General features: G+C 45.7%; 1 protein-coding gene across 21 annotated transcripts in view; it reads left to right on the top strand.

Moving 5' to 3' along the window:
* The window catches only part of LOC124118785 (cyclin-G-associated kinase-like), a 79,020-nt gene that overhangs the window by 7,095 nt on the left and 58,446 nt on the right, over positions 1-13,479 (top strand). For all 21 annotated transcript variants that reach the window (XR_007222184.1, XR_007222200.1, XR_007222191.1 and 18 more), the window contains exons 4-5: positions 9,297-9,411; positions 12,685-12,824. Coding sequence is in view for 1 of the 21 variants with exons in the window: in XM_048399787.1 (XP_048255744.1) it covers positions 9,297-9,411; positions 12,685-12,824 (255 nt within the window). In the remaining 20 variants the exon portion in view is untranslated. The remainder of the gene's footprint in view (positions 1-9,296; positions 9,412-12,684; positions 12,825-13,479) is intronic.

The raw sequence follows: 13,479 nt of genomic DNA, 5'->3' as shown, positions 1-13,479 counted from the left end.
TTCCCTGGAGTACGTTGCCGGGGCTTAGGCCTTTATTTCCGTCACTTGCCATTTTATGAGGCGCAGGTCGTATCTTGCCGCCTCGGGGTTGGATGCTGCCAACCAGGAAGTGCTCCTTTCGCAGCCTTGGTCTGCGCGGACCCTTTTTAATAACAAGATCCCTGGGGTTCTGAAAGAACAACAGGCTGCTTCGTCTGCCGAAGCCTCTCGACATACACTTGATCTTGTTGGGTCCCTGCATAGGTGCCCTCTCACTGGAAGGGTTCATATGCCGACAGCGCCAACTTCAGTTGGCCCGTAGGTGAACCCGAGTCACTCAGCCCTGGACAGTTGCGCCTGCTCTGGTGGACAGTGTCCCGTGCCAGGTACGTGCCCATCACATCCCTGGTGTGCGGAACGTACTAGCCAACGCTCTGTCGAGGCCTCGGAACCCGAGCCGCACCCAGTGGTGTTTCAGTGGCTGTGCGAACGTCTTGGTCGTCGGACGGTCGACCTGTTCGCAACCAGGTTCAACAATCAACTCCCATTGTTTGTATCACCAGTCCCGGACCCGAGGGCCATCGATCACGACTGGACGGGCATGGACGCTTATGCTTACTCTCCGACGGCGTTAATACCACTCATTCTGAGCCGGCCCTGAGGAGTCTGCTGTCGAATATTGCTGATTGCCCCCACGTGGGGCCGAACAGATCGTGGTACCCCGACTTGCTGGCCCAGGTCACGCAGTCGCCACTTCCACTGCCTGTGAGACCGGATCTCCTGATCCACCCTCACACCCCTCAACTTCATCCAAACGCAAGGCAGTTCAATCTGCACGCGTGGATGTTGTCACCCAGAGACTGAGGAGTAAAGGTTTTTCTCGTCGGGCGTCTCGGGCATACGCTAGTATGCATCGTGATTCTACCCAGAAGGTGTATAATGCACGTTGGGCTATTTTCACTAAGTGGTGTTGTAAACATCACATTCATTCGCCAGATAAGGTATCTGTGCAGGATATTGCTCGTTTCATGTCTCACTTACGAGAGACCCGGAAACTCTCCAACTATGTCTCTTCCGTTGCTACGGTACGGGACGTTGCTATGGATACCAGTCTCTCAAAAGAGCCGGTGATTCGGGGTATTATCAAGGGTTTCAAACAGCAAGATCTTAAGAAAGGCCGCCTTCAGGCACCGGCCTGGGATCTTTCCTTAGTGTTGAAATCACTTACGGAAGCTCCGTATGAACCCTTGAGTAGTGCATCTTTTCGGGATGTGACTTGGAAAACAGCATTTCTCGTCTCCTTTGCCACGGCGGCACGTGTGTCTGAGATTCATGCACTCGATGTCACTAAAGTATGATTCGATAGGGGCAACGAAGGAGCGGTCCGCATGGGCCTGCTCATGGGCTGCCTTGCTAAGAATCAGAAATTTGGCCAATTCAGTGTAAGATCACTCAAGGAAATCTTACATCCTGCTGATACTGAGGACAGATCACTGTGTCCGGTTAGGGCCCTTAAGTATTATCTTAAGGCTTCGAATGAACGCAGACAAGGGCGTGACCGTCTGTTCATATCTTGTAACCCTAATCGGACTGCTGACATAACTTGCAACTCGATTGCGTTATGGCTTCGTTCTGTCATCAATCAGGCGTACCGGTCTCGGGGGTTACCGGTTGCGGGGTCAAACCCGCACGAGATCAGGGCGCTAGCAGCAACATTTGCCCTACACTCTAATATCTCTGTTCACAGAATATTAAGAGGTTGTTACTGGCGTTCTGACCCGGTATTTGCCAATCATTACCTCAGAAAGGTTTCTGATGAAGATGTGCACCGTCTTGGGCCGCTGATCGTGGCACAAGTGGTCATCTAAGGGGTGTGCCCAGCGCAATTCCGAACTCCTCAGGCTTCAGACCTTGCACGGTGGTCAATCTGGGTCTTCTCCAATGTTCCCACCGCCGTGGGTACAGGAGTGAATGTCCCGCAAACCAGCGCACTCACACCACAGGTGAGGGCGGCTTTTATGTATTTAATTGTCTGTCGTGTATCCCAACCTTGTGATGCATGCTTACAAATACTGGAATTAGGTCACGCGCCTAATGCATACTTTAAGTAGGCTTGCTCTGGGATATACGGTCCAAATGAAATTAATTTCCCTCTTTTTGACTGTTTAACCTGATCTAAGATTTAGCTCACACGGATACTGTGTTTCTCATCTGCTGTGGAGATGAAATACCTATCCAGTGGGGCCGTTTGGAGTCACCAATCGTTTGGCAAAGACGATTGAGCCTTACGGTATGCGCTTGACAGTGCTTTGGTATTCCTATAGGGTAACGCCGAGCTAGAAGCATGCGCATCGAGTGCTTCCGCCTTGTTGTTTACTTCCGCTGGTCGGAAGGAACACGAGCAGTCAGGTTCGGGTTGTAGGTGCTCCCCATCGCCTACTGTGGTAGTCAGCCTCGGTATAACAGTGGTAACGTATTACTTAATGTAATTTGTAGAATTTTCCTATTCGGAATATTCTTTAAGTAATACTTTACCACTGGGCTGATGCCCGCCCGTCGGTCCCCTGAGCACTTGCTCTCGCTAGAGACAAGAGTGAAGGGTGTCACATGGCAGCTAGGTGGCTATGCACGTGCTACATGAGATAATTGAGATCTCTGTGGTAGATTTCGCTATAGCAGCAGTTGTGGGAGACAACAGCCTAGGTAAAACAGTGGTAATGTATTACTTATAGAATATTCCGAATAGGAAAATTCTACAATTTTTTATTTTACATTTGAATACTTATCCTGCATAACAACATCTAAAGTGCCCGTTCATCGCTTTGCTGCCTCACCTTGAAGTGTTTCAGATGTTTGTTTCTAGTACAAATGTGATGATACGTGACATTGCCACTTCCAGTCACATAGCAGCTGTGGGAAGGTATGAGCCACACAACTAGATGGAACAACTTCTTCTGCAGCCAGGACCTCTCACAGCTCCGTCTTTCTGATAAAAAGAAACAGCAGTAAAAGCATTAGGTGGTAATGCAGGATAAGAAGTCAAATGTAAAAAATATTTAGATTTTACTAATTTTTACCTTGTTGTGACTAATCATTATAAAATCATGATGTTTATTTATTCTGTTAAATTCATGTTTCCATATTTTTGTTTTTCCTTTTATTATGACCTTCATTATTATTCCCCTGACCTAAAAGGGCAGGAGTATATAGTTATACCAAGGAATTTCGTCCTTCCGTCCAAGGACGTTTTCTTTCGTGTGACCTATAATTTGGTGAACACTTTCTATACCAATATCAATATTTGGATTTTCTGAAAAAATACAGCAATTTTTCATTTTTTGGCTTGAATGTTTTTACTCAAACATTGGAAACTACGACGTGGATTCTTTTCAAATTTAAGAAACACTTTCATACTAATAGGAGAGGTGCAGTACAAATTTTGAAGAAGTTGACATCCATAAATTCTCATCCTTGTGTGTATGCCTTTCAAATGATGACCTGATGATTTTTTCATGTTTTGAAAACTGAGAATTTATTTTTACTTCAACATTTTTGCGACCTAAATCTTGAAAACTTCATAATGGATTCATTTCCAAATGGGGGTACAGTTTCTAAACCAATAGGGACAGTGCATGCAGTGCGAAGTTTGACTTTGATAAATGGATTATTTGGGAAAATAGTGCTTTTTCCTGTTTTGACATTAGAAATATGTTGGAGTCGAAGTCGGGGGTATTAGTGAGCCCTGCACACTTCTTGCCTTGCCTAATGTTGCACATATCCCAGAAATATTCAGGTTAGCTACCAAGACTACATAGCCTGGTGTTCATTTTTTTCAAAATGCAAACAAACTGTGCTCTAATGACATTATTGTGCAAATTATTTCTTTTCCTGACACAACATAATTATTGAAATTTCCTTCACTTTGATAATATAACCCTGATAACACAGAACCGGAAACATGCCTCTCCTACTCTTCGGGGCACACATTGATTGTGGTTACCAATCAGAGTTATCTGTCCTTGATCCCTCACTTTCCTTCTCATCGCACAAGAGGAAACGTGCTTGTTTTTCGGGAATTATATCCTTTACCATCGTGATGAACGAAACTTCACAGTTGCCTTTTTCTAAGAGGTTATTACATTATACTGTGTCAGATGTTCAAGTCACATTACACATTTATGGACTTTGTTCCACATGTCAGTGATAGACAAACATTTTGGTTGGAAAACTTTCTATTTATCATATTGTTTCATCACAGTTGTCGTGGGTAATGACTAGTATACTCATTGTGTGATGTTTATACAACTCTTTATTATATGTTAATAGCATTGCTGATACGTTCTCAACCATTCAAAGGATGGCACGAGTATTGATGAAGACGTGTGTCTTCTCTGCAGCCATTGTCATTTAGGCATGTCAAGAATGGATCCCAACATTGATGGTCCTGATTGCAATCTTACTCTGGCTTAGATTACCATTGTGCAGAGTGTAATGTATTGAGGGAGAGAGAGGCTGCTACTGTAATGACCTTCAGGATTGACGACTATGATGACTACATGGCTGACTGATGCTGTTTCCTTTCTTGGACAGGGTTTCTCCTGGTGTTAGCGCTGGCACTTAACTTAGATCCAGCACCCTTCCATGATTGTTACTCGGCTTGGGATGGGAGCTCTACTGGAAACCAGTGTTCCATTCAAGGTGGGAGCTCTACTAGAAACCAGCGTTTCACTCAGGGTGGAAGCTCTACTGGAGGCCGGCGTTTCACTCAGGGTGGGAGCTCTACTGGAGACTGGCGTTTCACTCAGGGTGGGAGCTCTACTTGAGACTGGCGTTTCACTCAGGGTGGGAACTCTACTGGAGACCGGCATTTCACTCAGGGTGGGAGCTCTACTGGAGACCAGCGTTTCACTTAGGATGGGAGCTCTACTGGAGACCAGCGTTTCACTCAGAGTGGGAGCTCTACTGGAGGCCGTCGTTTCACTTAGGATGGGAGCTCTACTGGAGGCCGGCGTTTCACTCAGAGTGGGAGCTCTACTGGAGGCCGGTGTTTCACTTAGGATGGGAGCTCTACTGGAGACCAGCGTTTCACTCAGAGTGGGAGCTCTACTGGAGACCAGCGTTTCACTCAGAGTGGGAGCTCTACTGGAGGCTGGTGTTTCACTCAGGATGGGAGCTCTACTGGAGGCCGGCGTTTCAATTAGGATGGGAGCTCTACTGGAGGCCGGCGTTTCAATTAGGATGGGAGCTCTACTGGAGGCTGATGTTCCTCTCAGGGTGGGAGCTCTACTGGAGGCTGGTGTTTCACTCAGGATGGGAGCTCTACTGGAGACCAGCGTTTCACTCAGGATGGGAGCTCTACTGGAGGCTGGTGTTCCACTCAGGGTGGGAGCTCTACTGGAGACCAGCGTTTCACTCAGGATGGGAGCTCTACTGGAGACCAGCGTTTCACTCAGGGTGGGAGCTCTACTGGAGACTGGCGTTTCACTCAGGATGGGAGTTCTACTGGAGACTGGCGTTTCACTCAGGGTGGGAGCTCTACTGGAGGCTGGTGTTCCACTCAGGGTGGGAGCTCTACTGGAGGCTGGTGTTCCACCCAGGGTGGGAGCTCTACTGGAGACCAGCGTTTCACTCAGGATGGGAGCTCTACTGGAGACCAGCGTTTCACTCAGGGTGGGAGCTCTACTGGAGACTGGCGTTTCACTCAGGATGGGAGTTCTACTGGAGACTGGCGTTTCACTCAGGGTGGGAGCTCTACTGGAGGCTGGTGTTCCACTCAGGGTGGGAGCTCTACTGGAGGCTGGTGTTCCACTCAGGGTGGGAGCTCTACTGGAGGCTGGTGTTTCACTCAGGGTGGGAGCTCTACTGGAGGCCGGCGTTTCACTCAGGGTGGGAGTTCTACTGGAGACTGGCGTTTCACTCAGGGTGGGAGCTCTACTGGAGGCTGGTGTTCCACTCAGGGTGGGAGCTCTACTGGAGGCTGGTGTTTCACTCAGGGTGGGAGCTCTACTGGAGACCAGCGTTTCACTCAGGGTGGGAGTTCTACTGGAGACTGGCGTTTCACTCAGGGTGGGAGCTCTACTGGAGGCTGGTGTTCCACTCAGGGTGGGAGCTCTACTGGAGACCAGCGTTTCACTCAGGGTGGGAGCTCTACTGGAGGCTGGTGTTTCACTCAGGGTGGGAGCTCTACTGGAGACTGGCGTTTCACTCAGGGTGGGAGCTCTACTGGAGGCTGGTGTTCCACTCAGGGTGGGAGCTCTACTGGAGGCTGGTGTTCCACTCAGGGTGGGAGCTCTACACGGGATTGGTGTTCTTCCTGGGATTGACACCTTCCCAGGGAAAAGCGCTGTTTCATGCCGTGCAGTCCATGGGTGCTTATGTGGGATCCAACATCGTGACGTCGTGACGCCTTGAACCTCCATTCTGTGTCCTGGATAGCCAACGGTCTTGTCTCCAGAGCGCTACCCGAAACGAAAGTGTTTCATGGGAATCGGTGTTCGGTGTTCCTTTCACTTGTCACCTCTCCAGTAGCCCCTATTCCATTGACAACAGTTACACAGTTAGTTCCAGATGGCATCAATGCTTCTAGTTGCTCTTTCCTAGGCATCACTTCAACTGGTGATGATGCAAATGATGTCATGTGATCCAGAGACACCAATATGCTCTCTGGAGGCACCCCCTGCAAGTTAGATTCAGGGAGAGAGGAGATGACAAAGATGTTTCAACAACTTTAGGAGGTGACTTAATCTTAACCATCAGTGACTTGTTGCCCTTTCTGGACAATTGGGGTCTGCTGTCACCTATTGTCACAGCTATACGTTGGAGGCAGTCTGGATATCACCTCAACATAAGTAAGCAGCTCTGACTTTTGGCGTCATGCACTGAGGAGACTTGACTTGAAGACGACGCTGCCTTGTTGTAACTTTAGTTGATCATATGATTTTCTTTGTTCAATGCAGTCATCAACATACGAGGGGAAAGAACATCAACAGTGTAGAATTTTCTGGCAGTAGCTGGTTATGTTAGTAATGTATCACTGTGTGTTCAAGGGAGATAGGAAATATATGTGTCCAGTCCCGTTCCGGATGTTTATTATGTTAGGGATGACGATGTTCATGCATGTGAAAATGATGGCAGATGAAACCAGAAGTTTGGACCTGGTCCCAGTTCACTCACTTCACTTGGTAGGAGGTTGATTCAACGCCAGCAAGTGGTAAGATACAATCGCATCAAGCATTCAGATCATCATAACAAGCCACCACTATGTTTTTGCCAGATATTTCCCTGGTGTCACTTTGTGTCACAATAAATATTCTGAGGGATTGTTGTGCTCTTGTTGCAATTCGCTAGATCTTGAAGTTCCGATCCTCCAAGCATTGCATATTGAAAGTTGCACTCGACCATGGAGTTTAGCTTTGCATGTTAAGAGTATGTGAGAGGTGATACAGGATTAGTGAAGAAGGCATTCACATAGTTTAATCCAGGCATACTGCGGTGCTGGTTACCAGTGTAACAGCGGTACTCATTGTCTTCTCAATGATGACGGAGTACTTGTAGGGTTAAAAGGGATATATCTGAATGAGTGTGAAGTGTGTACTACAAGGTAGTCCGGATTTGCCCTAAAACGTTCATAATTTTACTAATAAACATCATGGTATGGACAGTAAAAGGCACTAGATAACAACAATAATACTAATAATTTAGATTTATAGCATGTATAGTTCATTCCTTTTGGCATATATATTTTAACAAATCCCTCTCGATAAGACATCTTACACTTTATGCAGAGTTATTCATGCACAATTAATAAAACCTAAATATCATACCTCGTCTCAGGGACGCAGGCCCGAACCTCTCTTACAGGAGTGCAGTGAATAGCCCTGCACAAATAGATGTGCAAATATGCTATATGTAAATATACTATAACCACAGTTACACTAGCATGTATGGAATACAGGCATTATAGATTCTACAAAATACATGATAAGTGTACAAAAAGCACTTCTTATCAGTTTATTTCCATATTACAATATGTAGACATGGCTAATATCTCAAATACACAAGTAAGTTGAATCTTAGGAATACATTACAGTTTCATTACACAATGCCAGCTAAAATAATATATACAACGACAATGCTTTAAAATGCATAGTAACCTAACCTTAGTTTCAGGATAAATGAAAGAATAATTAAATGAACTTACCCTATATGGTGCATGGAAGTGAAAGTGCAGAGAAAATATGCCGACTGGCCAATAGAAGTTCTGACCAGACATGATTGAAGAGATCATGCACAACCAAAGAACAATAAGCACCTAATCACAGGCCAAGCCAGTAACCCACCCAGTGACACAAGCCATGAACCTAAAAAAGAATTGGGTGAACTCCCCAAGCTATATACTGAAACTAGCTTACCAATGAATTAGTACATTTGTGCAAGTGCAAGTTTTTAAGGAAATAAATGTTGAATATTTAGGTTTAGGTTATTGAATTTAATTCATGTTAGTTTACTGCAATGATGCTTTAAAATCTAATAATATGCTATTTACGAACATAATGCTACACTAATAACACAAGCTGCAGACCCCACCAACAACTGTGGGATAAACATTGCAATGTGTTGTGTCGGGCGGGAAATAATTTACTTGAGTCTGGGTATTCATGATATTAGTGTACGTACCCTGACACAAGGCTCAAGCCTGTCCATCGATCCCCCCTCTGGAGATCAAGCTACATCCTGAATATGTTTCTAGGTTTGTCGGCACCAAACCCATGCTTGTGGGTTTAACCAAAGTGGTAAACAGCTGAGACCTGCATCACTTGGGGCTTTCCTTCCACATTTAGCTGACACGCTGTGATATAACTGGAATACTGTTCAAAGCAGCATTAAACCAAAATCACTCACTCCTGATGTAAAGGCAGTGAGGGATCTAGGACAGATATATCTGATAGTGCAAGGGGTGCGCTGGATGTAAAAGAGTCATGTTTTGGATTCTGTGTTATATGATTGAAGTGAAGAAGGAGATTGAAATTGTCAGAATAAGTATATTATTATCAGGAATACCCAAGTTCATGTAATTACATTTGATAGGGGTAATCAAGAGGTATCGGGGTGTACAGATTTGTGTGATCACTAGACATTCTGATACCATGAATACATGATGGACCACACTGCACATGTCCCTCAACAGGAATAACAGGAACCTTGTGGAAAAGATACAAGGCGGTTGGCCCATTTAATACATGCATCCATGAGAACACTCATCTCATCTTCTCTGTCCATCTAACTACTTCAGTTTGATTTTCCTGAACCTGTGTTAGAAGAAATTGTCTGGCCACCCCCACATAGTCCAGTTCATCACTGCAGCAGCTATTGGAAAGGAGGAGTCTGACCATGGCCAGCATGAATACCTCCTGCTCACTGAGCTGTGTTCAGGTACGTGCAGCACCACTTTTACATTTACTGTCTTACTTCAACTGTTCTTATTCAAGAGCAGTCTTACCTCACCTGGTCCCATGTAAGTGCAGTCTCACCTCACCTTGTCTCATGTAAGTGCAGTCTTAAAGCACCAGGTGCCATGTAAGAGCAGTCTTACCTCACCTGGTCCCATGTAAGTGCAGTCTCACCTCACCTTGTCTCATGTAAGTGCAGTCTAAAGCACCTGGTCCCATGTAGGTGCAGCTTTACCTTGCCTTCTCCCATGTAACAAGAGCAGGCTAGTTACCTCACCCTGTCTCATGTAAGTGCAGTCTTAATGCACCTGGTCCATGTAAGTGCAGTCTTACCTCACCTGGTCTCATGTCAGTGCAGTCTTACCTCACCTGGTGCCATGAAAGAGCAGTTTTACCTTACCTGGTCCCATGTAAGTGCAGTCTTACCTCACCTTGTCTCATGTAAGTGCAGTCTTAATGCACCTGGTCCAATGTAGGTGCAGTCTTACCTCACCTTGTCTCATGTAAGTGCAGTCTCACCTCACCTGGTCCCATGTAACAAGAGAAGTCTAGTTACCTCGCCCTGTCTCATGTAAGTGCAGTCTTAATGCACCTGGTCCATGTAAGTGCAGTCTTACCTCACCTGGTCACATGTCAGTGCAGTCTTACCTCACCTGGTGCCATGTAAGAGCAGTTTTACCTCACCTGGTCCCATGTAAGTGCAGTCTTACATCACCTTGTCTCATGTAAGTGCAGTCTTAATGCACCTGGTCCAATGTAGGTGCAGTCCTACCTCACCTTGTCTCATGTAAGTGCAGTCTCACCTCACCTGGTCCCATGTAACAAGAGCAGTCTAGTTACCTCACCCTGTCGCATGTAAGTGCAGTCTTAATGCACCTGGTCCCATGTAAGTGCAGTCTTACCTCACCTTGTCTCATGTAAGAACAGTCTTAATGCACCTGGTCCCATGTAAGTGCAGTCTTACCTCACCTGGTCCCATGTAAGTGCAGTCTTAATGCACCTGGTCCCATGTAAGAGCAGTCTAGATACCTCACCTTGTCTCATGTAAGTGCAGTCTTAAAGCACCTGTCCCATGTAGGTGCAGTCTTACCTCGCCTTGTCTCATGTAACAAGAGCAGGCTAGTTACCTCACCCTGTCTCATGTAAGTGCAGTCTTAAAGCACCTGGTCCCATGTAAGTGCAGTCTTACCTCACATTGTCTCATGTAAGTGCGGGGCGGTCGGGTAGCCTAGTGGTTAAAGCGTTCGCTCGTCACGCCGAAGACCCGGGTTCGATTCCCGACATGGGTACAATGAGTGAAGCCCATTTCTGGTGTCCCCCGCCGTGATATTGCTGGAATATTGCTAAAAGCGGCGTAAAACCATACTCACTCACTCACTCACTCACTCATGTAAGTGCAGTCTCACCTCACCTTGTCCCATGTAACAAGAGCAGTCTAGTTACATCACCCTGTCTCATGTAAGTGCAGTCTTACCTCACCTGGTGCCATGTAAGAGCAGTCTTACCTCACCTGGTCCCATGTAAGTGCAGTCTTACCTCACCTGGTCCCATGTAAGTGCAGTCTCACCTCACCTTGTCCCATGTAACAAGAGAAGTCTAGTTACATCACCCTGTCTCATGTAAGTGCAGTCTTAATGCACCTGGTCCCATGTAAGTGCAGTCTTACCTCACCTTGTCTCATGTAAGTGCAGTCTTAATGCACCTGGTCCCATGTAAGTGCAGTCTTACCTCACCTTGTCTCATGTAAGTGCATTCTTACCTCACCTGGTGCCATGTAAGAGCAATCTTACCTCACCTGGTCCCATGTAAGTGCAGTCTTACCTCACCTGTTCCCATGTAAGAGCAGCCTTACCTCACCTGGTCCCATGTAAGTGCAGTCTTACCTCACCTGGTCCCATGTAAGTGCAGTCTTACCTCACCTGGTCCCATGCAAGAGCAGTCTTACCTCACCTGGTCCCATGTACGTGCAATCTTACCTCACCCGTACCTATGCAAGAGCAGTCTCACCTCACCTTTCCTTGTCTCATGTTAGTGCAGTCTTACCTCACCTCGTCCCATGTAAGAGCAGTTTCACCTCACCTTGTCTCATGTAAGTGCAGTCCTACCTCACCTGGTCTCATGTAAGTGCAGTCTTACCTCACCTGGTCCCATGAAAGTGTAGGATAACTTGCTTTATCATATAATCGGTAGGTTTCTCGGCAGGATAAAGCCAACGGATAAAAACGATATCCGTTGGGGTCATATGCGGATAGAGATGCAAATATCAAAGGTCAAGTAGGGACTACTTTCGCTGTTTATAAACAAACATGGCATCGCCCTCGTCATTCGGCGATCGAATCAGAATTAACCATCGGGAATCTGGATAAACTACAGTGATAATTGCTATCATTATCAAAAGAACAGTCTAATATACTGAAAATCAGTGTCTTACTGTGACGTAGCTAAGGCATTTTATAAGTTTTGGCAACTTTGGAGATATAAATTTCGAAACAATTTTGCGAGGGCACGAGGCCTAGCCAAGCGGGATCAGTAGCCATATCTGTGCTTGTAGACCTATGCGGCTTGAAACCTTCTCCACAAATTAAAATAGTTGGATTTGGCCGAAATATGTTTGAATTGTTACCTTGTTTCGTTTTGTTGCTGTCTGTACATCTGACTACACTTCTTAACGTTATGACAGGACAGACCGACTGTCAACAACGTCTGACCGTGGCTGTGACGTCTCATAGACTAGGGTTAGAGTAGCTTCCCTTTGACAAAGGGCAGTTACTCTAGCGGACAGACCGATGGATTGCCGCGAAAGGCAATTAAAATCAATTGTTGTTTTCCGTATATGTTGCTTCCCCACTGGATAAGTAACAGATTTCAGTTGGAACTATATTGGCTACTGTCACTGTCCGACTGACACATCACTTACCCTGTTACGTAATAAATATTAATGCGCGCATTCCAGGAAAACTCGCAATGTTTCGTCAATATTTGTGAGAGAGGGAAAGCGATATTGAAGCAAAGTATTAAAGAATGACATTATATGATAAAGAGGTTATCACGCTTGTGTGCTTGGGGTTGGTAAATATCCTGTATTAGGAATAAACACTATGTATTTAGCTCACCAAGGCTCGCTAAATACAATGTTTATTCCTAATGCAGGATATTTACCATCCCCAAACACACAAGCGTGATAACCTCTTTGTACTACAGAGAGGGCCAGGAAAACTGCCAATGTGTGGATCATCTTATTTGCTGTTTGTTGCAGGTGGGGAGCTAGTGCACATTCTGAATGCTCGGTCATCCCCTCTGCCCCGTGACCAGGTGCTAAAGGTGTTCTACCAGACTTGTAAGGGTGTGCAGCATATGCACAAGCAGAAACCACCTATAGTACACCGGGACCTCAAGGTACGTCAGCTTACATTTCCTTGTAATCAGGGGGTTCAGATTTATTTCAATAAATAACTATACTTAGAGGCGACTAACAGGTTTTGTGGTCAGGCTCGCTGACTTCGTTGATGCATGTCATCGTATCCCAATTGCATAGATCGACGCTTATCGTGTCAATCAGTGGATTGTCTGGTCCAGTATCGATTACAGTCAAGTCTTGTTAATCCGACAATCGGCTTTATCCGACACAAATGGGAACCGATTAAATCAGTGCTATTTAGATCCATTAATCCGACAGTCTGGCACTCTGACTATGACACACCTAATTTGAAATGAATTACTGAAATCACTCATTAATCAGTCTCGTTAATCTGACACAGTGATCAGCGTACTCCGTGCTGCATATTACAACGGCTGCAGAGTTAAACGTGCTTATCAATAAACAATTAATGCTTTAAATAAAGAAAACAGGATTAATCACATACTTACATTACCTCAATCTCATTAAAATCAGATACAAGTTCTCGCTATCGCCAAGGACATCCCATTACATGTCACATCAGAACAACCTTTCGCGAACTATGACCGACCAATAAAATGACTAACAGGAAGTCAGCGTTAGCCACTAAGAAAGCAGCTTTCTTAAGCTTTGCGGTACCAGTTTCAAATTGGC

Source organism: Haliotis rufescens, unplaced genomic scaffold (genome assembly GCF_023055435.1).
Source record: "Haliotis rufescens isolate VD_foot unplaced genomic scaffold, xgHalRufe1.0.p SCAF_2, whole genome shotgun sequence".
Taxonomy (NCBI): Eukaryota; Metazoa; Mollusca; class Gastropoda; order Lepetellida; family Haliotidae; genus Haliotis; species Haliotis rufescens.
Note: the sequence above shows the minus strand (reverse complement) of the source record. Positions and strands in the feature narration are given on the sequence as shown.